Here is a 24,245-nt window from a genome sequence, read left to right on the forward strand (position 1 = left end):
TTTCCTTTGTAATTGAATTTTCTTTCTACACCCTGCAGGATTTTATATTGATTTAATATATTTTCTGGAAAATTTTTTTATTGATTACACCTTCATACTACTTAACAATAAAATACATATTTGTATGTGTACATACATACACACACACACAAACTGAAAGTAATTTGTAAGAATTTATTTTAATCATATGGCATTAAGTGTTATATTTATTTCCAGTTGAGTTTACATTACAATTATTAATCAGTGTGCCCTAAATTTACTGGAAATTTATATAAATAATTATTATACTTAGGGAAAATTTTAGTGGAAATGCATCTCAATGTATTTTAGCCTAATGCTTTTTCTTCAGTCAGCTCATTTTTTCTGTTGTACTTAATTCTCAAACGAGACAGGATTCAGCATCAATTCTATTCCTATTTTCTGCTTTTATAGATATAAATGCCAAGAAACCTTGTTCACATGGTTAAGTAAATGGCAATGGAAGGAGTTTTGATAGGGTACTGTCTTCCAATTATTTGAACTTTATGCAAGTAAATGTGTCAAAAATTACATGGTGATTTAGCATCAAAAATTATTTTTAATGATCAGCTGACAAAGAGCACCTAACTTATGAAAGATTTGTTAATCATTAAGTTATTTCCTTCATAGAATCAGAGTATACATAGGAAAACAGCTTTTTCACCTGTGTATGAGCAATTCAGAGACCGGCTCCTAGCCAATTAGCTTTAAAGCTGAGCCAGAAACCCGGATTACTTACAGAATTTTTGAGAATCCAGCTATATAGTTAGTAAAATTACAGCTATTTTAGAACTAATATTTATTTGAGGTCTAGCAAAAAGAGTAAAAGCTATTTAACTTGGTGTGTAATTTATTTCGTAGTCTAGTAACCGAGAGTCTTCATGATACGCTGTCTCTGCAACATACAGCAGGTCAAACTTTACTGGGGGCAAGTGAAGCACAGTTCAGCAAACAGCATGCACTGTTTTATCAATCCCAGCCTACGACAGCAATTTTAAACGTTATGTTATCCATATATTTGTGAAGATCTTTTAAAAGTGATGGGGAACCAATACGAAGCCAACAGTGAATTGGGAGAGCATCAGTGCCCTTCTCTTCACACTGTCCTTCTGAGATCCACAGAGTGTAGTCTGAAAACAACTTGCCTAGAAATTAGCTGGCCATTAGTGCATCAAGTTTTGTGTATTATATCATCTTAGTAATCAACAGCTAGAAATTAGCTGGCTTTGAATGGTGTATTAAATTTTGTGTTTTATATTGTTTCAGTAATCAATAGCTAGAAACTAGCTGACCTTGAATGGTGTACTAAATTGTGTACATTACATATTTCAAAAATCAACATTACATTCATGAGCATTATAAAATAAAAAGCAGGCCTGGGACAGTGGTTCACACCTGTAATCCCAGCACTTTGGGAGATCAAGGAAAAGAGGATTGCCTGAGTTTGATTTGAGACCAGCCTGAGCAACATAGCAAGACTCCATCTCTACTGAGAATTTTTAAAACATCAGCCAAGCACAGTGGTGCATGCCGGTAGTCCTACACACTCCGAAGGCTGGAGCAGGAGGATTGCTTGAGCCCAGGAGTTGGAGGCTACAGGGAGCTATGATGGTGCCAGTGTACTCTAGCCTGGGCAGCAGAGTGAGATCCTGTCCCTAAGTTGGGGGGAAAGGCATCTGTTTTGGGAAACGTATAGTATGATTCAGACCATTTTATAAAGTCAGTGAAAAGTATATAACAATTGTTACCTTGTTTCTTACATTTCTTTCCAACTGGTAGTTACATATAAAGTGTATAAATTTTTTTTTGTTGTTTTTTTTGTTTTTTTTGAGACGGAGTTTTGCTCTTGTTACCCAGGCTGGAGTGCAATGGCACGATCTCGGCTCACCGCAACCTCTGCCTCCTGGGTTCAGGCAATTCTCCTGCCTCAGCCTCCTGAGTAGCTGGGATTACAGGCATACACCACCATGCCCAGCTAATTTTTTTTTTGTATTTTTAGTAGAGACGGGGTTTCACCATGTTGACCAGGATGGTCTCGATCTCTTGACCTCGTGATCCAACCACCTCGGCCTCCCAAAGTTCTGGGATTACAGGTGTGAGCCACCGCGCCCAGCTAAAGTGTATAATTTCTAAACAACACATCCTTGAAGAAATAACTGGTGTCCCACTGGTCCGAGGGCCAGTTTTTGAAATCAGAAATGCTTGAGATAGGGGATACTGAATAAACCATGCAGACTGTAATAATACTTAAATTACATTTGCCCCCTTGGGCTGAATCTAAAAAATTTTATTCTAAATTTTTATTATTTAGAAAATGGTTTGAGGAGTTTTCCAAAATGAAAGTCTTGGGTAAGACAAAACCAAAAAACACATATCTGATATGTAGCACCTACTGTCTTCTTTTGCCATCAGCAGAGGAGGGCTAAAGATTAGTGATACTTTCAAATCAAAATTCTGGCCTTGAAGGACACATATCTAATTTGAGCACTGTTTTATGATTATGCTCCTTTGAAATACTATAAAGTGGGCTGGGCACAGTGGCTCACACCTATAATCCCAGCACTTTGGGAGGCTGAGGCGGGCGTATCACGAAGTCAAGAAATTGAGACCATTCTGGCCAACATGGTGAAACCCCGTCTCTACTAAAAATACAAAAATTAGCTGGCCATGGTGGTGCATGCCTGTAGTCCCAGCTGCTCAGGAGGCTGAAGCAGGAGAATCGCTTGAACTGGGAGGTGGAGGTTGCAGTGAGCCGAGATTGTGCCACTGCACTCCTGCCTGGTGACAAAGCAAGACTCCGTCTCCGAAAAAAAAAAAAAAGAAATACTATAAAGTGATACCTATTCTTATAGCCTGGAAGAAGTCCAAAATGCCCTTCACAACAAAGAGATGGAGTGCCTTAGAATGACTGAGGAAGTCGAACGAACCAGAACTTTGGAGTCTAAAGCATTCCAGGAAAAAGAACAACTGAGATCAAAGCTGGAAGAAATGTATGAAGAAAGGGAGAGAACATCCCAGGTGCGCTAGGGTGTTGGTTTTTTCATGATGCTTAGAACTCTCAAATCTATAGAATTAACTAATCAACGTAAAACTCATTTCTGTGATTGGGTGTCGTTAGTTCAGAGTTGCTTTGGTGTATGCAAAGTTGTATGGCCATGAAAGCTGGGATTCTAGACTCTAGCACTTCGTGTGCTCTTGGAAGGCAAGAAATAATGTGATTTTAAAAGAAAAATTAAGACCGATTTCTCATTTTTCCCTCCTTGCATTGATTACCTGTAGGAGATGGAAATGTTAAGGAAGCAGGTGGAGTATCTTGCTGAGGAAAATGGAAAGTTGGTAGGTCACCAAAACTTGCATCAGAAGATTCAGTATGTAGTGCGGCTAAAGAAGGAAAATGTCAGGCTTGCTGAGGTAACCCTAAAAATTACTCTGAATAAATTCTGTCTGGTTTAAAAATGATTCTTTTATTAAAACTTAATTATTGAATCAGTTAACTGCTTACTTCAGGCCGCTTCCTGAATGCAAAAAAATGTTGGTCGTTGCTATTCTCTGCATAATTCAATCAGTTACATTTTCATAGACAGCAGATTCTTGTTTAATGTTTAGTTTGCACATTGAAAATTCCAGTCTTAATTTGAAATATCCACTTAATGAATGCTAAAATAAAAACACTTCCTGTAGGAATTAGAGCCTAATTTTTTTTCTCTTTTGTTTTTTAAATTACTTAGGAAACAGAAAAGTTGCGTGCTGAAAATGTATTTTTAAAAGAAAAGAAAAGAAATGAATCATGAGGATTCTGGTCAACTATTTAGGCATCACCTTGTTTGGAGATGTTTCTTCTCTTTTACAAGTAAGACCTACTCTTGGCCACTTGGGAGAGCTGAATTTACGGACCTTAATTATTAAATGTGTATAAGGTGGTGGTGGGTGACCCTCAAGTTTCTAACCAACATTCTGCATCTATATAACCCTGTGACAGTCAACAGTCTGCTATTAAGTGGCCCACTTCGAGTCTTTGAATCAACTGTAAGGGAAAACCTTTTGTCTTTGTAAAAATAAAAGCCTGCAGCTAAGGTTTACAGTGGATGTTAGCCAGATAATTTTCTTCTTAGATTATGCCATAGTCTCCTTTGATTCTTATGGAAGATCTAGCAATATATGGTGGTTCCAAAACTTGCAGTCAGTTTAATGACCGACTTAATAGCAGGTACAAGAAGCATGTTAATATAGATTATTTTTGTATTTTTACTTTAGGTATTTTCTTGAGCATTTTCCATGACTGTAAATAAAGCCATTTTTTTCATAATAAAGTCTTTTTAAAATAATAATTAAAGTGATTTACATTGTCATTCTGTTGTTCATTGAACACATACTTAATGAATACCTACAATATGCCAGGCATTAATCATCAGTGAACAAAGCAAATAAAAACTCTTGCCCTCAAGGAACTTCTGTGTATTGGGCCTTCTTTCTTTTTTATTGAGACAAATATTCCATTATATGGATATATTAAACTGTCCATTCATTTGAATTGTTTCCAGTTTAGGACTGTCATAAATAATGGAGCTATAAATGTTCATGTATAAGTCATGGTGTGGACATATGTTTCATAGCTCTTGAGCACATGCCTAGGAGTAGAGTTACTGGGTTATTTGAAAAGCATGTGTTTAACTTTTTAAGACATTGCCTGTTTTCCAAATTTACCATTTAGGTGTACCATTTTACATTCCTACCAACAGTGTATTCCAATTTCTCCACATTTTCATCAACACTTGTTATTGTCAGGTTTTTCACTGCAGCCATCCTAGTGGATGTGTAGTTACGTCACTTGCATTTTCCTAATTACTAATGCTATTGAACATTTTTCCATATTACAGAATATTACTTGGCAATAAAGAGGGAACATGCTACAACATGATGAATCTGAAAAACATGCTAAGTAAAAGAAACCAAACCCAAAAGACCACACATTATATGTTTTCATTTATATGGAAAGTACAGAAAAGGCAAAATTATAGAGATACAAAGTAAATCATTATCTGCTTGGAGCTAGGATGGGAGTGGGAATGACTGGGCACAAGGGAACTTTTTGAGGTGACAGAAATGTTTTAAAATTTGTGATGATGGCTGGACAACTCTATATTTACTAAAAAATGAATTATAGTGCCAGATGTGGTGGCTCACACCTGTAATCCCAGCACTTTGGGAGGCCAAGGCAGGTGGATCACTTGAGGCCAGGGTTCAAGACCAGCCTGGCCAACATGGCAAAACTCCATACTAAAAATACAAAAATTAGCTGGGTGTGTGGCATGTGCCTGTAATCACAGCTACTCGGGAGGCTGAGGCAGAAGAATCGCCTGAACCCAGGAGGCAGAGGTTGCACTGAGCCAAGATTGCACCACTGAACTTCAGCCTGGGTAACAGAGTGAGACTGTGTCTCAAAAATATATATAAATACATTCAAAATGAGTGAATTTTAATAAAACTGTAGGAAAATATTTTAATGTATAGTTGAACTCTCAAGGAATAATAAATAGTAAATCCCTAAGAGCCAGAAATGAAAAAGGAACTTTAATGTAGTATTAAAGATAAGGTAGCGAACAGACACTGCAATTACCTCAGAGGCAGAAGAAAGGTGGAATATTGAAGCTGATAATGAAGAGGCTTGGGTCTTGTTACCTGTATTAGCTGTAGGGCTGTTATAACAAATGACTACAAACTGGGTGGCCTAAAACAACAGAAATCTATTTTCTCATAGTTGTAGAGGCCAGTAGTCCAAAATCAAGGCGCGAGCAGGGCCACAGTCTCTCTCAGAGCCATAAGGGAGAATGTGTTCCATGCCTTTCTCTTAGCTTCTGGTGTCAGGAATCCTTGGTGTTCTTCCTTGTGCCTCTGTCTCTTCTTAGAGAGACACTAGTCATTTTGGATTAGGGACCACCCTAAGGACCTCATCTTAATTTGATTTTATCTGCAATGATCCTATTTCCAAATAAAGTCACATCACAGGTACCAGGGGTTAAGACTTCAACCTATCTTTTTAAGGGACACAATTCAACCCAGAACATCACTCCTTGCAAGGAAAGGAAACAAAGCTGTGGGCCACTTCTGGACAGGGAATTAGAATTAAGATTTTGCAAAAAGCCAGAACCCAAGGAGTGCAGGGATCTTGTCTTAGGCATTCAGGTGACTTTGCTGCCTGGAATAGGGACTAGCTCAAAGCATGTGCTCATTTGCTTAACCAGGAAGAACAAAGAAGAGGCAGAGAAATGGACACAGTAAAAAGGAGGAAAAGACTGAGGTAAGGCTGGAGAGAGAAAGCAATAGTAAGCATTCACTCCCTAGGACCCCACCTGTTCCTAATGTCTCACACCAGAGGCTGGCTTCATACTTTTAAATTCCTTCCCATTCCCCTAAGGTCTCTTGTGACTTCTGGTCCTTAAAGGTGATAGGGCATTTGAAACAGTCTCCAAGAACTCAGTGGGTCATCTTTGCTCACAAGCCATCTCAGGTTTGTTTCAACTGATTTTTAAAATAAATGTGGGTGGAATTACTTCCCCTCCATACTGACTCAGTTCAAGAAGCTCTAGCTTGCATTGCTGTTAGTAAGTTTGGTGTGGGTGGGTAGGTGGGTTGGTTGGTTTTTTTAAAAATCAAACCATAGTCTATTTAATCAAACACCTGTAACAAGGCCACATTATTGGGCACTGTGGTAGGAACCAAGAAAGAAAATATGGTTTCTGCCCTTGATGGAACCCTGTTAGGGAGCTAAGAATGCTGCAATGCACTTAGGTGCACCAAGGACAGCAGTAATTTAGAGCCTTGGTACCCAGTGTGGTCCTTTGACCAACAGCATTGGGAGCTTGCTCAAGATACAGAATCGGGCCAGGTATGGTAGCTCATGCCTATAATCCCAATATTTTGGAAGATCAGGGTAGGAGGATTGCTTAACACCAGGAGTTTGAGACCAGCCTGGGCAATGTAATGAGACCCTGTTTCTACAAAAGTTAAAATTAAAAAAAAAAAATTAGTTGGGGGCTGGGGGCTGCGTGCAGTGGCTCTCGCCTGTAATCCCAGCACTTTGGGAAGCCAAGGTAGGCGGATCACTTGATCTCAGAGGTTAGAGACCAGCCTGGGCAACATGTCAAAATACTGTCTATACAAAAAAATACAAAAATTAGCCAGGCATGGTGGCATGTGCCCATAGTCCCAGCTACTCAGGAGGCTGAAGTGGGAGAATCGCTTGAGCCCAGCAGGTTGAAGCTGCAGAGAGCTATGATCACACCACTGTACTCCAGCCTGGGAGACAGAGCAAGACTTTGTCTCAAAAAAAAAAAAAAAAAAAAAAAAAATAGCTGGGCTTGATGGTTCATGCCTGTAGTCCTGGCTACTCAGGAAGCGGAGCTTGGAGAATGCTGAGCCTGGGAGTTCAAGGCTGCAGTAGAGCCATGATTACACCATTGCACTCCAGCCTGGGCAACAGAGAGACTCTGTCTCTCCGCAAAACAAACAAAATTCAGTCTAGCTCTAGACCTAATCAGAATTCTCTTCATCTTAGCAAGATCCCTAGGTGATGTGTATACACAGAGGAGTTTCTAAGACGCAGAAATCACTTCCCAGCAGAGTGTCTGAGGATGGCATCACTTCAGCCATCATCACCAGAGCTGGGAATCTGGAGATTAACAACGATGTAGTCCCTGCCCTCGAGGAGCTTGCAGGCTAGCAGAGAGACAGACAACCAGAGGAACAACCACAGGACTGGAACCAAGGTAGGGGAGTAGCAGAGACCACTTTACAGAGGAAGTGGCTCTTGAGATGCTTAACCTTTAGTGCTAGTAGAGGCATCGTTTGTTCTAAGAAAACTTGCTTTACATTCTTTAAAGCATGCAGAGTTGATCAATGCAATACCTCTTGATTTCCTGATAAGAGCTTTTCGAGGCGATCATCTTTGAGCAGCTCTTTGCTCAATGGAGTGGTGCAGTGAGACCTCTGAGCCTGTTTCCTCATATGCAAAATGGGACCATTCGTACCATTTCGGCGTTACTGAAATTATCTGTGCTTTTATTTGAGCCACAAAACCACCCTGTGAGAGAAGAGGATGGTGTGGAAGGACTTCCATGAAAACATGCTGAACGGAAGATACCAAAAGAATGCTGTTGAACAGTATGTTCAGCTGTAAAATAATTTTTGTTTTTACAAAAAGTCATATCCATACATTTTAACTCTATATAACCAAATAGACGTATAGAAAAACGCTCTATTGCCAGTGATTTTCCTGGAGAGTGGAAATAGTACTTTATACATTTCAACAACAGTTTATTTTCAAGGAAATGTACTTTTTACATGGAAATATTTTAAACTTAAGTAAGTGCAACAGGAGATTAGAAGTCACGTTGGTCCTGCGTGGCACGATTATGGATGATTATCTTCCTCTCATCGCGGATCCATAGTTTCTTGGTTTTCTGTGATGCGCGTGTCCCCATCTGGGGCTCTGGCGTCTTTCTGGGTCTGTAGGTCCCCAGCGCCCCCTGCCGAGGCATCCCTCGGTCCAGCGGTCCTCAGGCTGGAGGGTGGAAAGGAGGCAGCCTGATCGTCTACAGGGGGGCAGGACGGAGACCGCCAAGCAGTGAGAAGTTTACCTTTTACCACAGCGTCCACAGTACCCGGCTCGGCCTCAGGCCTCGGGTCTCAATGTCCCCCCGCCCCCCCACACCCCGAGCACAAACCTACTACAGGTTAGGTAGGGGGCCGCCACCGCCCAGGGGCCCTGCCACGCCCCCTGGCCTGTTCCTTCCGAGGCGCCAGGGGGCGATTCCCAAGGGGCCTGCGGGAGCGCCGTGTCACGTGAGGCTGCCGTCCAATTGCGGCGCGCGCTTGGCCTAGCGGACGGCGGGCGCCACGCACGGTTGCAGTAGGCGTCATGGGCGAGAGGCCGCGGCCCCCGGGCGGCGCGGTGTCCTCGGCCGCCTACCCCGACACCCCCGCGGAATTCCCTCCGTACCTCCAGGCGGGCGCGATGCGGCGTCGCTTCTGGGGCGTATTCAACTGCCTGTGTGCCGGCGCGTTCGGGGCCTTGGCCGCCGCCTCCGCCAAGCTAGCCTTCGGCAGCGAGGTCGAGCCCGGGGCGCTGCTGCTGCTGCGGGCGGGCGGGCAGTGCGGGACTGGGCGGACGAGGGGCGCTGCGAGACCCGCGTGGCTGCCGCGGTGGGGCGGGGTGGGCGCTGGGCGCTGCCGCACGCTCTCCAGTCTGTCCGGCCGGGGCTGACCCTGCGGTCTGCTAGGGTGGGAGAGCGTGTTTCGCCTCTAAATCACGCCAAACCCTCGTCCAGTGTAGGCGGTAAGAGACGTCGGGGACTGAGGCCTCTTCCTGTACCAGGCACCTAAAACGTTTTCTCCGATTGGGCTAGTTCGCTCTGGGGGAAGACCTATACCTCCTACATTCACCCTCTACCTCTCATTTTTAAGTCCCTTGTGCCTGAGCATTTCTCTCCACGTGACTCTTAAGGTGAGAAGCATGTTGCCCGTCCCTTTACTTCGTAATTAACGGGTGTTGTGACCTGATGACCAGTCTGCCCCACTACCAGGAAAATTGGGAGTCGGGGATACTGTAGGCATAAGGGGATACTGACAGACGGTCTGGATGTTTTCCTGAGGCTGAGAACTCCTAAACTTGCCTCCTGGCGTCTGCTAAGATGTATCTCTGCCCTAGCCGTCCTGTGTTATAGACCAGCCTCTGCTTGATAGAGGGGTTTCATTGCATCTGCAGCCCAGGGTTAGCCTCTGCCCTGGACAGTGGTCACTGATTATTTAGGGTTAAGCCTATTTAGGGCTAATCCAGTGGGAACTGCCATGCTTGAGGTTAGTATCCCATTGGGTGTAGTTCATGGGGTAAGTGGTTAAAAGTAAAATGAATAACTCTTTGTATGGGCCGTGAAGTTTGTTGTCATGAACCAGGCCTTCATAACTCTTTATGTAAGCAGGTTGCCACTGCCCCATATAGTGCTTTGTATAAGACCAGCTTGTCCATCCCGTGGCCCAACACAAATTTGTAAACTTTCTTAAAACATGAGATTTTTGCGATTTTTTTTTTTTAGCCCATCAGATATCATTAGTTTACTGTATCTTATGTGTGACCCAAGACAGTTCTTCCAGTGTGGCCCAGGGAAGCCAAAAGATTGGACACCCGTGGTGTAAGTTATAAGAAAGCACCTTTTTCTCAAGACACTATGTGTTCAGCTGCTGAGAAACCATTACAAGTAATAAGTATGATATTTAGGTTTCCCCTACACCCCTCACCTTGTTTCCAGGTGGGTATCTAACTCACCACCAAACGAGGAGGGCTGCATATCCTTTGTGTAGGAGTCTTCTAAAGATCCTCTCTTAAGACTTTCTCCTTTAAAAAAAGGAAAGAAAAAATCTGTAAGTACTCCAAAGGATGTCTGGGATTACTAAATAGTCTGAGGTGGTGTTTCCCCCAGTGTCCTGGTTATGAGCATGGAGCTACACTGCCTGGTTTTGAAGCCTGGTGACTCTCACCACTGTAGCGCTTTAGGAAAGTTACTTCATGCCCCTGGCTCTTTATCTGTAAAGTGAAGTTAAAGAGTAAATGAGAAGGCTTAAACACTTAGCACAGGGCCTCAAGAATGCCCAGAGGGTCAGCCTCAGTGGGCTGCAACTTGTATAGGATTGAGGGGGTGGGAATAGGGAGCAGACATCGCTAAGTCATGCTTTCCCCGATCTCAAGTAAGAACTCTACCCCTGACTTACACTACTTACTAAGTAAGAGCTACTTGGCCCTCTGCGACTGATCTTCAAGAACTGGTCATTGTGGGACCAATGAGGGGCTGGTGTTCGGTAGAAAATACTGGCTTTGGATTGGCATTTTACTTCTTCCTAGATCACATGGCCAGCAAGGTGGCCAAATGAGTGTCTTCTCTGAGTTTGTATTATTTGTAAGATGGCTCTGCTGTCCACTGAGGGTTAAGCGAAGCCCTGTGCAGGAAAGCTCTGAGGCTCTCTGAACTGTGGAATCTCAGTAGAAGCCTGGCTGCCAGCAACCACAGCCCTCGGTGTGCTGTGAGGGGGTCTGCGGGTTACTGCCCAGGCCAGGGTGGGCATGGCTGCAGTGACACTTTCTCCTGCAGGTGAGCATGGGTTTATGCGTCTTAGGCATTATTGTGATGGCGAGCACCAATTCTCTGATGTGGACCTTCTTTAGCCGGGGCCTCAGTTTCTCCATGTCTTCAGCCATTGCATCGGTCACAGTGACTTTTTCAAATATCCTCAGCTCGGTGAGTAGCCTGAGGATGTGATGCTCTTGTCCTGAATCTGGGTTCTGGGTGAATTGTCCTTGGGGAACCCCTCCTTTCCCAGACAGAAGAAAGGACAGGAACTGAAGCAGAGGTTGGGCTCTGGCTTGACCCCTGGATGCATGCTCTATTCATGGAGCAAATCTAATTCTAATCATAGAAGAATTCTCAAGTTAGATAGGAGTGAAGCCTGGCAGTAAAAAACCTACTTGCTTGCTGTGCCTTAAGGGTGGAGCCCTCATCCTGAAGTCACTGTGCAGCTTAGCTGCCTCCTAGGGTTCTGTGCACTCAAGCCCCCATGAGATTTAGAGGGCTGGGATTCCCAGAGACCTTTCTTCCCTCTGTAGTCTGAGGTTGACAAGATGGAGCTAAGCCTAGTCAGTCTTGAGTTGAGAGAGAAAGAAACACCAGGTGCCAGCTGTGTCTTCTATCTCCTGGCCTCTGCTGGGTCTTTCTTGTGTACTTTGCTGAGGTCCAGTGCAGTGAGTGAGGTGGCCTCTCCATTCCTACAGCTGAGACTATGAATAGAGTGACTTGATGAAGGTGACAGCTGGGTTTCAAGCCAAGGCTTCTGGCTCCAGACCTTTCCTCCTGGCCCTTTTAGAAGGAAGTCAGTCCAAGGAGAGTGAGGTTGTGCCCACCTGCTGAAGTTGAGTCCCTCACAGCTGTCTTTGTCCTGCAGGCCTTTCTGGGCTATGTGCTGTATGGAGAGTGCCAGGAGGTCTTGTGGTGGGGAGGAGTGTTCCTTATCCTCTGCGGACTCACCCTGATCCACAGGAAGCTCCCGCCCACCTGGAAGCCCCTTCCACACAAGCAGCAGTAGCACCACTTGGCTGGATGGACCAGCTGGAAAGATCACGATGGTGGCCCAGCCTTGGGTTGGCGTGTGGGACTGTGTCCGAGAGCAACCCAGGTGTGCAGCCTTCTGACCATCAGCCAAGGGGAGCTGCCAGGCCTCCCAAGAGAAGCAGGCGTCTGACGGAGTAGGCTTAAAGGTGGACAGCTCTGGCTCTGTAAAGAGAGCTGCAGCCACAACAGTATTCTGCCAGCAGCGTTTCGATCATCTGTACAGTGCTTTGGATTCTTGCTCCCGGGCCCACCCCGGTGAGCCTTGGCAGATGCTGGAGATCCTGCGGTTGGTCTGCTTTGTGTACGGTACTTAAAACCAGGCTGCAGTTACTGTCCTGTTGCCTAACAAAAGCCAGTCATGTAAGTCAAGAAGCAGTGACTGGAGGAGCTTTCTAACAACTCCATGCTGATGTATCAGGCCATCTGTGTCATGCTTATGTATTATGGCAAGAAGAGGAAAACTGGGTTAATAAATACTGTTTTGTAAGTTAAAACTACTAGGTACGGTATCTTAATTCTTTCCTACCCTTTGGAGAAAGAGGGAGCCAGAGTAAGCTGAAATCCCTGGTGTGGAGGAGGCAGGGGAGTGAGGCAGGTGCAGAGGCCTTGTGGCCTCAGTTGCTCTGATACCTGCTGGAGCTTGATCTTGTGGTTACTTCCTGAGGTCACACAGGCTAAGGCTCTTTGAACTGCACAGAGTCTGTTCATTCTTCTGGTGCTCTCAAGGAGAAAAGTTTGACCTCCCTTTGGAGACCTTGTTTTACTTACTAGGGAAAGAAAGTGGCTCAGAGATCCCTCCCTTCCCCATCACCCCGCTCCTCCAGCTTTTACCTTTAGGGCTCTTCTGTCCTTTGCTTTTCTTTCTCAGATCCCCTTGGTTCTTTTTGTATCTTATACCATGTGAGTGTAATTCCTGGTTCAAAGTGGTCTGTATGCTGCCTGAGCACTTTCCCAGCACAGAGCTTCAAACCCAGCACTCACCTGCCTCACTTCTCCCCTGGGGTTTCCGAGGGCCCACTCAGCTCTCCTGAGCTTGATCTCTGGCCCCAGGTCTTCTTCGTACATTTCCTGCAGTTGAGAGGGACCTGGTGGCTAGGAGGCTAGGAGAGAGGGGTCTTGTCCAGGCCCTCCTCCTCTCCCACGTAGCATCTTCATTGCTCTCCTCTGTTACTGTCGTCAGCACAGTTGACAGAATGAGCTTACTAAAACTATTCCACAGCTCCTTCTGGTGGGGATCTGGCCCTCGCCCACCACTCCAGGAGTTCTCTTCCTTGACAACTCCTAAGTACCCCATCTCCCTCGTGCTCTCCCCACCATGCTGAGTCCCCCTAGACATGTGCATGTCAGCCATTCTCAAATCCACCATGTCCAGTCCTGCCTGCATGTTTTGCACTTGCTCTTTGCCTGGGGTTCCCTTCACCTTCACCTCTCAGTGGCAAACTCCTGCTCTTCAAAACCCTTGAGCTCCCCTGGGAGCCAGAGCAAAGCTGTGATTCACAGAATGTTAATCATTTAGCTCCACTTTGACACATTGCCTCCCAGCCATCCCATGAGGGAGCTACTCTTATTCCTATATTAGAGGTGAGGAAACTAAGGCTTGGGGAAGTTGAATAATTTGCCTGACATCACACAGCTGAGGAGTACCAAAGCCACAATGTCAGCCCAGTCTGACAGGGCTCAGCTCAGTCCCTACATCTGTCCTGCTTCTCATAGCAACACCTTAAAGCTGAGAGAGGCCCTCCTTTAAGGGGCCTGTTTCATATTGTGACTCAGCATGCCCAAATCTCAGAACCCTTTGGTCACCAGCCACCCACTTTTTCTGAGTGGCCACAGTGTTCATCTCCCTGATGTAGTCTGACCCCACCATTCTACTAGTGAAGAAGCTGAAGGACATTCAAGGCTCTCCAGGGTGTGTTCACCATGTGGGTCAGACACCCAGCCAAGGCCAGACCTGAAGGCTGTTGACAGCCAGTGGTTGGCCTCCCTGGGCAGTTAGTGAAAAGAGCAGGAAGAAGTCCATCTTGGAGCAAGCATTGTCCTGCGGGGACTTGGCTTCCCATTCAGATACTTGCTGAATGCATAGAGGTGGTTTGTGTTGACTTGGAACCCTGTTACTCAATTCAACAAATATGCCTGTGTTTGTATAAGATGTACAAGATGTGTTTGTAGAAGGTGTACATTTGTACAAGATGTAAGATGTTTTTCTAAAAGGACGATTAGTAATTCTTCAAAAAGCAGAACAATACCCCTCTATCGTCATCTACGAAGCTGAGGAAATGTTTACTGTATCTCTTTTCCTCATTTCAGAGGTTTATTCTCTTGATAAACATAAAGTATATCAATACTATATCAACGTTTGTCTTTTTGGTGTGCATCTTGGATGATGGATTGAACTTTGTTTGCTTGGAGCTGGCAGTTTGACATCCAGGTTCAACAGCCAATGCCCTGGTAAGTCATTCCTTTTTTTTTTTAACTTGATTTTAAAAGTGTGCAATTCAGTAGTATTTTAGTAGATTCACAAGGTTTTCAACCATTACCACTAGCTAATTCCAGAACACTTTTATCACTCCAAAAGAAATCCTCATACTCATTAGCAGTCATTTTCTATTTCACCCTCACCCCGGCCCAAGGCAATCAAGGATCCGCTTTCTGACTGTAGATTTGCCTGTTCTGGACATTTCATATAAATGGATTATACAACATCAATATGTAACCTTTTGGGTCTTTTTTTCACTTACATAGTGTTTTCAAGGCTCCTTCATGTTGTGGCATGAATCAATTACTCATTCCTTTTTATAACTGAATAATACTCCATTGTGTGGATCTACCACATTATGTTTATCCGTTCATCGTTTGCTAGACATTTGGATCGTTTCCCTTTTTCTGGCTATTATGAATAATGCTGCTTTGAACAATTGTGTGCACGTTTTTGTGTGGACACGTGTTTTCAATTCTATTGGGTATATACCTAGGAATGGAATTGCTGATATAACTATGATATGATATAACTATATTTAATTTTTTGAGGAACTACCAGACTGTTTCCAAAGCAGGTGCACCATTTTACATTCTAACAATCAGAGTATGAGTGTCCCGGTTTCTCCACATCCTGGCCAACACTGTTGCTGTCCATCTTTTTTATTCTTGCCAGTCTAGTCTCTTGCCAGTATCTCGTGGTTTTGATTTGCATTTCCATAATGACTAGTGGTGTCAAGCATCTTTTCTGTGCTTGTTGGTCATTTGTATATTCTTAAATATAATTTCTTTGGATAAATTCTATTTGAAGCATTTACCCATTTTAAAACTAGATTATATTTTCATTAATGAGTTATAAAGGTTCTTTCTGTATTCTGGATACAAGTCCCTTTTTGGGTATATGATTTGCAATACTTTCTCCCATTCTGTGGGTTTTTTTTTTTTTTAAGACAGAGTTTTGCTCTTGTTGCCCAGGCTGGAGTGCAATGGCACGATCTCGGCTCACTGCAACCCCCGCCTCCTGGGTTTAAGCGATTCTCCTGCCTTAGCCTCCCCAGTAGCTGGGATTACAGGTATACGCCACCACACCTGGCTAATTTTGTATTTTTAGTAGAGGTGGGGTTTCTCCATGTTGGTCAGGCTGATCTTGATCTCCCAACCTCAGGTGGTTCGCCCTCCTCGGCCTCCCAAAGTGCTGGGATTACAGGTGTGAGCTATTGTGCCCAGCCTGTGGGTTTTTTACTTCCTCAGTGATGTCTCTTGAAGCACAGAAGTTTTTTTATTTTGATGAAATTCAGTGTGTCTATTTTTCCTTTTTATTTGTTTTTTCATTTGATGTCATATCAAAGAATCCATTGCCAAATCAGAATGTGACAGGAGCCAGATAATGCAGGGCCTGTTGCAGACCATTGAAAGGACTTTGACTTTTACTCTGAGAGTGCAGAAGAGAGCTGATCTGAATGATGTTCTAAAGGGACCACTCTTGTACTGAGAACACACTGTGGAAGGCTAGAGCAGAAGCAGGAAGACCTTTTCAGGGGCCACTGCAGCAATCCAAATGAGAGGAGAGGGAGGTTTTGGTAGCAGTGAAGGTGACAAGAGGTAATGGACTAAATAATGCATTTCGAAAGCAGAGCCAACAGGATTTGCCAACAGCTTGGATGTGGGTGCGAGAGAAAGAGAGGTCAATAATGAATCCATAGTTTTGGCCTAAGCAACTTGAAGAATGAAGATGTCAATAATGAAATGAAGAAGACTGGAGGAGGAGCCTGATTGAGTAGGAATGTTAAGAGCTCAGTTTTGAACCAGTTAATTATGATGCTTGTAATATATCCATGTGAAAGTGTTGGGTAGGCAGTAACCAGTAGGACATAGGGCTCAGGAGCTCAAGGAGATGTCTGGGAGTCACCAGCATAGAGATGGTATTTGAAGCCATGAGACTAGATGACATCTAGAGAGAAGAGGTCCAAGGACTGAAATTGGGCACTCCAAAGTTTAGAAGTCTGGAACATGTGAAAGAACCAGCAAGGTGAGTAAGAGGAAATAGCCAGTGAAGTCATTTTCAAGTGTAGTGTCCTGGAATCATCTCCAGAGAAAGGCAGTGATCACCCGGGCTAATGCTGCTGAAGAGTCAAGTAAATTGAAGATTGAGAAATGGCCTTTGGATTAGCAAAGAGATAACATTGGTAAGAGCAGCTTTGAGGAGTGACAGGGCAAGAGCCTTACTGAATTAGATTCAAGAAGGAATAGTGATAATTTCAATGCAGTAAAAGCAATGGAGAAAATGTAACTTCCTTTCATGAGAAAAATGATCAATAACTAGGAAGAGAAGGAAATTTCCTTAACATGCTAAAGGCCATATATGAAAAACCCACAACTAACAGTATAGTCAATGGTAAAAGACTGAAAGCTTTTCCCCCAAGATCAGGAACAAGACAAGGATGCCTGCTTTCACCACTTCTATTAAAGATGATACTGGAAGTCCTAGCCAGAGCAATTAGGCAAGAAAAAGAAATAAAGGGCATTTAAATTGGAAAGGAAGAAGTAAAATTTTAACTGTTCACAAATTATATGATCTTATTTGTATGTAGAAAACCCTAAAGTTTCCAAAAAACTGTTACGAGTTGATAAATACAGCAAAGTTCCAGGATACAAAATAAACACAAAAATAAATTGCATTTCTATACACTAACAATAATCTGAAAGGAAATTAAGAAAACAATTCCATTTACAATACATCAGAAAGAACAAAATACTTAGGAATGATTTTAACCAAGGAGATGACTTTTTCACTGAAAACCACAAACCATTGTTTTAAGAAATTAAAGAAGTCATAGACATTCTGTATTTATGGATTGGAAGACCTAATATCATTAAGATGACAGTACTACCCAAACCAATCTACAGATTCAATTCAATCCCTATCAAACCCAATGATGTTTTCTGTAGAAACAGACGCTTACTAAAATTCTTATGGAATCTCAAGGGACCCCCAAATAGCCAAAGCAACCTTGAGAGAAAAAAAACATAGTTGGAGGACTCATACTTTCTGACTTAAAAATTATTACAGGCCGGGCGCGGTGGCTCAAGCCTGTAATCCCAGCACTTTGGGAGGCCGAGGCGGGTGGATCACGAGGTCGAGAGATCGAGACCATCCTGGTCAACATTGTGAAACCCCGTCTCTATTAATACAAAAAAAATTAGCTGGGCACGGTGGCGCGTGCCTGTAATCCCAGCTACTCAGGAGGCTGAGGCAGGAGAATTGCCTGAACCCAGGAGGCGGAGGTTGCGGTGAGCCGAGATCGCGCCATTGCACTCCAGCCTGGGTAACAAGAGCGAGACTCCGCCTTAAAAAAAAAAAAAAAAAAAAAAAAAAAAAAATTATTACAAAGCTGTGGATTTTTAAGATGTGGTACTGGCATAAAGAAAGACATGAAGACCAATGGAATATATAGAGAGCCCAGAAACAAACTCTTTGACAGGGTGCCAAGACCATTTAATGGAGAGAAAACAGTTCTTTTGACAAATAGTAATGAGAAAACTGTATATCCACATGCAAAAGAATGAAGTTGGACCCTTACCTTACATGATATACAAAAGTGAACTAAAAATGAATAAAAGATCTAAACATAAAAGCTAAAACAATAAAACCCTTAGAGGAAAATAGGAGAATGTCTTCACGAATTAGATTTGACAATGATTTCTTAATTATGATACTGAAAATATAAGCAACAAAAGAAAAAACAAATTGGGCCTTGTAAAAATTAACTTGTGCATCAAAGGACACCATCAAGAGAGTGACCAGACAACTCACAGAATGGGAGATATTTGCAAATCACATATCTGATAAAGGATTAATATTCAGAATGTATAAAGAACTTTTACAATTCAACAACTCAAAAAACTAGAAACAGGAAAAGGACTTGAATAGACAACTCTCTAAGGAAGAAATACAAATGGCCAATAAACACATGAAAGATACTCAGTATCACTAGTCACTAGAGAAATGCAAATCAAAACCCTAATGAGATACCATTTCACACTCATTAGGATAGCTGTTATAAACAAAAACAAAATAACACATGTTGATGAGGGTGGAAAAATTGGAACCCTTGTGCATTGCTGGTGGGAATGTAAAATGGTTCAGCCATTGTGGAAAACAGTATGATGAGTCCATAAAAGTTAAAAACATAGAGTTGGGGCATGGTGGCTCACGCTTGTAATCCCAGCACTTTGGGAGGCCAAGGCGGGTGGATCACGAGGTCAGGAGTTCGAGACTAGCCTGGCCAACATGGTGAAACCCCGTCTCTACTAAAAATATAAAAATTAGCTAGGCATGGTGGTGTGTTCCTATAGTCCCAGCTACTCCGGAGGCTGAGGGAAGAACCACTTGAACCTGGGAAGCAAAGGTTGCAGTGAGCTGAGATCGTATCACTGTACTCCAGCCTGGATGACAGAGCGAGACTGTCTCAAAAAAAAAAAAAAATTATTATATGACCCAGCAATTCCACTTCTAGGTATTTATATACCCTAAATAATTGAAAACAGGGACTCAAATAGATACTTGTACACTAATGTTCATAGCAGCATTATTTACAATAGTCGTAAGATGGAAATGACCCAAATTTCTATCAACAGATGAATGAATAAACATGTGGTATATACTTACAGTGGAATAATATTCAGCTGTAAAAAGGAATGAAATTCCAGCACATGTTACAATATGGATGAACTTTGAAAACATTTTGCTGAGTGAAATGTTAGGTACCTCATATAAGTAGAATTATACATATGGTACCTAGAATAGGCAAATTCATAGCAACAGAAAGTGAAACAATAGTTACCCCAGGCTGAGGGGAGGAGAGGATGGGCAGTTACTGTTTAAAGGGTACAGTGTTTCAGTTTCAAACAATGAAACAATTCCGAAATGGATAATGGTGATGGTTGCACAACACTGTGAATGTACTTAATGCCACTGAATTGTACACTCAAAAATTATAAAGATGTTAAGTTTTATGTATATTGTACTATAATTTTTTCATTAACATGAAAAAGAATGGTGAGAGGAGGAATTGGAGACGGCAAGTGGTGATGACTCAAAGAGTTTTTCTATAAAAGGAGTAGAGCTCTCTGGGGCAGTGGCTCACAAAGCAGATGGGAACCAGAGGGGGGTTTTGGTTTTGTTTCATTTTTGGTTCAGATAGGAGAATAGCAGCATATTTATATATGTTAACGGTAGTGATCCCATATCCATGGGAAGTTTGAAAATTCAGGAAGAAGGGGATGATGAGAGCATTGAGTGCCAAGCCAGAGCAGGTGAGGTAGGATCTGATGCACAAGTGGACAGTTTGGCCCCTTAGCAAGGAGGACAGACATCTCACCCCCAGTGAGGGCAGTAACAGAAAGATTCAGGTAGGTAGTTGGAGGGGGCTCTTAGAAATTCTTTTCTCAAAGCTGCTCAGATTTTATAAATCATTAAGAAAAAGACAAAATACCTCAAAAGAAAGTTTGCAGGTTGATAATTCGTAGAAGAGGAAACTTGAACAGACAATAAACACATGAAGAGGCTCAACCTCACTAATATTAAGGAAAATGTAAATTAAAACGGCAGAAGAAAAGGAAAAAGTATGCCACAGACTAGGAGAAAATACTTGAAAAAGATGTATCTGATAAAGGACTTATAACCAGAATATGTAAAAAGTTCTTGCAATTTAAGAGGACAGCCTAATAATACGTGGGCAAAAAGTTAACATCTTAATCATAGTGGTCATTACACAACTGTATAAAACTACTAAAATTCTACACTTAAAGTGGGTGAATTATTGTTATTATTTTTTGAGACAGTCTCGCTCTTGTCACCCAGGCTGGAGTGCAGTGGCGCAATCTTAGCTCACTGCAACCTCCGCCTCTTGGGTTCAAGTGATTCTCCTGCCTCAGCCTCCCAAGTAGCTGGGACTACAGGCTTGTGACACCATACCTGGCTAACTTTTTGTATTTTTAATAGAGATGGGGTTTCACCATGTTAGCCAGGATGATCTTAATCTCTTGGTCTTGTGATCCACCTGCCTTGGCCTCCCAAAATGCTGGGATTCCAAGCGTGAGCCACTGCACCCAGCCAAAGTGGGTGAATTTTATTGGATATAAATTGTACCTCAATAAAGCTAGGGAGAACTCAGTAAGATACCATTGATGCCGTTTCATACAAGATCAGCAAAAGTTACAAAGTTGAACAAGCAAGGCCATTGCTGTGGAGCACTGTGAATTCCTATGTGCTACTGCTGGGACTGTAAACTAGTAGAACCCTCTGGAAACATTTTACTATCATCTGACAAAACAGAAGATGTGCATACTGTTTGAGCCAGCAATTCCAGTCCTGGAGACTCTCACTTATGCACAAGGAGACATGAGCACACATGCTTATTGCAGCAGTGCTTATAACTAAGAAAAATGTGAAGCAATCATATCAATGGGAGAGTAGAGAAGTTATAGCAGTGTATTGAATACTATACAGTGGTGACAATGAAGCATGAATTACATGGAAAAAAAATCTCAAATTCATAATGTGGAGTGGAAACAAGTAGACAGGCATGTTAAGCATGATAACTTTACAAAAAAAAACCCTTCAAAACAATACTACCTATTATTTTAGATATCCACATGTGTAGTAAGTATTTTTAAATCTGCAAGGAAACTGAAATACCAAACTAAGAGCAGTAGTTATTTTAGGGAGGGAGGACAGGAAGTTGGGATTGGGAAAGGATGTGCAAGGGGCTGCGGGCTTCAATTGTATCCCTAAAGTTTTATTTCTCAGATTTGATGAGGGAGATGTAAATTTTCATTACTCTTTTGGGGGGGATTTTTGTAAGTTTCATAAATGTTTTTAGATAACACTTCACTGATAGATGGAAATGATCACATTTAACAATCATTAAACATGCAAATATTACTGCTATTGTTTAGCAAGAAAACCCCAAGATTGTCCTTGCTAGCCGAGGTGTACTCTGGGCTCTTTGGGTCTGGGTAAGGAATGGCAGAGCCCAGCCCAGAGTCTGGAGGTATGGTGAATCAGACAGGTTAGGGTGGGAGGTGAGACAGACCGTGTTGATTACAGTGGAATCGACTCCAGGGCTGGATTGGCTAGAAAGTTGTGACTGTAAATTCCAGATCCATCCAGCTCCTTTGGAAAACCAGGGCTTGGAGGGCTCAGATTTCCCCCAAATCCACTCAGCTTGTCATAGATGGAGCTGAGATGGGACCCCAGATAGCCCACTTGAGAGCTGTCCTGTCTGTACTACTTCAGTGTTCCCTTGCTGGTCTTCGATAGGGTTCCCAAAGTTCTTCTTGCCCAGAGGTCTGCAGCAGCGAGTCCTGACTGTCACCAGCGTGGTCCATCGTGGGGTATCCGCTCACCACAGTTTGAAAGTCAATCCCCTCTGCAGTTGGACCTAATACTACACCCGGGGGAAAATCTAAAAGAAAAAAATACACAATTTAAGCAACAGGGTTCCTAGCTGCATTATTGCTAGTAGCAGTTAGTTGCCTGATAGTTAAGAAATGGTTAAGCAAACATGGTAGAATATCATGTGCCCATGAACAGAGGTGAGCATTTGAAATAGGCAGATCCTAGACAATGTCCAGAAGGACAGACTGCCTGGCATGGCCTGAGGTGCCGGGGTTGCTCCATGCCATGTAAACACATCCGTGTACAATGACAAGCACTAGGAGTAGCTTGATAAGAGGTGACTTCAGCATTTATTGGATTCTTTTATTTTCTCCTATAAAGTTGTTTACATATACAATAAGAAAACAGGTTAGGGATGAATTTATAGCTTCAGATACAAGAAGAAAAGATTTTGCTCCCACAGATCTGTGGGTGCATATTTACTAACTCCTCCCTGTCTCTACAAGAAAAGTGGGGAGCATATCAGGATGGCTATCTTCATGATTTAGCTCCGGGCTTAGCACTGTGTACAGCCCCTGTGGCACCTAGAGTCTGACAGGACCTGGCTGTTCTTTCATCCTCAGAATTGGGGGGTGGGTGCAGAGGTGGGTGAGGGATCGGGTTTGAATCCCCAAAACCAATGCGTATTGGGCTTTTTTCGAAAAGGGACTCCCAGCATGCATTGGGAGAAGGGGACACAGCCTCCCCTGACTGCTTCAGGAGGCACCTGCCACACAGGCACAGGCCCGGGGCCTCTCCCAGGCTCTCACTGGCGCACCCTGTCCTGTTTGCTTACTTGTTCATTTATTCATGCACTACCTCATCTGCTGAGCACTGTGTGCCATGCTGTGGGCTAGGTATGCAAAATAAGAAGATTCTATTCCTGGCTAAGGTCCTCTGTGAACTTCATCTTGAAACGTGTTTTCTGTCCCCCACCTTACCCGGTGGTTTCCAGGCTCTTCTTGCTTGCCTTTTCCTCTTCTCCCTCCTCCCCAGCTCCGTCATCTGTGGATTAATGTGAAGTTTAGACCATGCCAACCTTTCTGGGACAGCACCTTTATAGCCTCCTGTCCCATGGCAGGGCCGTGACTGGACCCTGGTGTCAGCTGTGGTCCAGAGAGGAAAGGCAAGAATAGATGATCCTTTGAGACCAGCTGACAGATAAAATGCCACACGCACAAAAATCTAAATTAGGGCCCACTCTGCTGAGGCCTGGGAGTTCTGTTGCAGGAATAGGGAAGGGAGGCTCACGGGGATCCTCTGCTGACGCCAGGCGGCTGCCTCTCTCTGGGCTGCACTTTTTCTGTCTGTGAAATGAAGGTGTTGGGATGGGGTGCCCTTTGTAAGATCCCCGGTATAGCTCATTTCTTGCAGAGAATTTGGAATGCCTTCGCCTCCTCACAGCAGCATCCTCCTTTAGACACTTGACCTGCGGCGTGGGTGTTATTATCTCCCATGCCCCAGATGGGGAAAGAGGCACAAATAAGTAACTTCCCAAGGTCACACAGAGGGTCTGTAGAGGACCTAGGATGGAGGCCCTGTTGTGTCTGACCCCAAAGTCTAGGTACCCTGGATTCTCTGGCCTGGAAGGTACTGATGAAATCTCATCTTGCTGAAGCCCCTCATTTGTCAAAATTGGTGAAGGAAGCCCAGAAAGCCCAGAGAGGTGAAGCAAGTAATATCTGGACCCTCTCACCCCTAGGCCAGGACTTTTATTCAGAGGCTTTTTCCCTTTAAGTAGTAAATTTATTCTTAAATAGGTAATTCGTGCACATGGTGCTAAATTCTGATGATGCAAAAGGAACTATAGAGAAAAGCAAGCATCCTTCTCCCATTCCTGAGCCCGTAATCCTCGGTCCTAGGGCTTCTCTGCAGACAGAGCCCAGCCAAGGATTTTCGTAAATGCCATGTGCATTTCAGGGCTTGGTTTGTTCTATTATATCTAGGAATGTGGTGCTGAGATGCTTGCCCGCAAAACAGCAAAAACCTCTGACTTCATTATTGTTACTCAAAGTAACCAGGGTTGTCACTCTCTGGCGCGCCTTAAGCCAGCAAAGGCGATTGCCCATCCCTGGGCTTTTGGTCTGGAAGAGACCATTGGCATCATTATTCAGTCCCCTTGCTTTTCAGGTAAGGCGCTAATGAAGACAACGTTC

The 24,245-nt window shown here is 43.4% G+C and overlaps 2 protein-coding genes across 3 annotated transcripts in view; both read left to right on the forward strand.

Moving 5' to 3' along the window:
• KIF15 (kinesin family member 15) overlaps positions 1-4,430 on the forward strand; it is a 78,759-nt gene extending 74,329 nt beyond the window's left edge. Inside the window, exons 33-35 of the mRNA XM_012470756.3 lie at positions 2,871-3,036; positions 3,298-3,429; positions 3,747-4,430. Of these exons, the coding sequence (XP_012326179.2) occupies positions 2,871-3,036; positions 3,298-3,429; positions 3,747-3,809 (361 nt within the window). The 3' untranslated portion in view covers positions 3,810-4,430. The remainder of the gene's footprint in view (positions 1-2,870; positions 3,037-3,297; positions 3,430-3,746) is intronic.
• Positions 4,431-8,924: 4,494 nt separating this feature from the next.
• TMEM42 (transmembrane protein 42) overlaps positions 8,925-24,245 on the forward strand; it is a 46,770-nt gene continuing 31,449 nt past the window's right edge. For both annotated transcript variants that reach the window (XM_064366989.1, XM_064366990.1), the window contains exons 1-3: positions 8,925-9,127; positions 11,160-11,306; positions 12,007-14,621. In XM_064366989.1, coding sequence (XP_064223059.1) covers positions 8,936-9,127; positions 11,160-11,306; positions 12,007-12,147 — 480 coding nt within the window. In that variant the 5' untranslated portion in view covers positions 8,925-8,935 and the 3' untranslated portion in view covers positions 12,148-14,621. The remainder of the gene's footprint in view (positions 9,128-11,159; positions 11,307-12,006; positions 14,622-24,245) is intronic.

The sequence above is a fragment of the Aotus nancymaae genome, unplaced genomic scaffold (genome assembly GCF_030222135.1).
Source record: "Aotus nancymaae isolate 86718 unplaced genomic scaffold, 86718_ANA_hifiasm-v0.15.2.pri h1tg000067l, whole genome shotgun sequence".
Lineage (NCBI taxonomy): Eukaryota > Metazoa > Chordata > Mammalia > Primates > Aotidae > Aotus > Aotus nancymaae.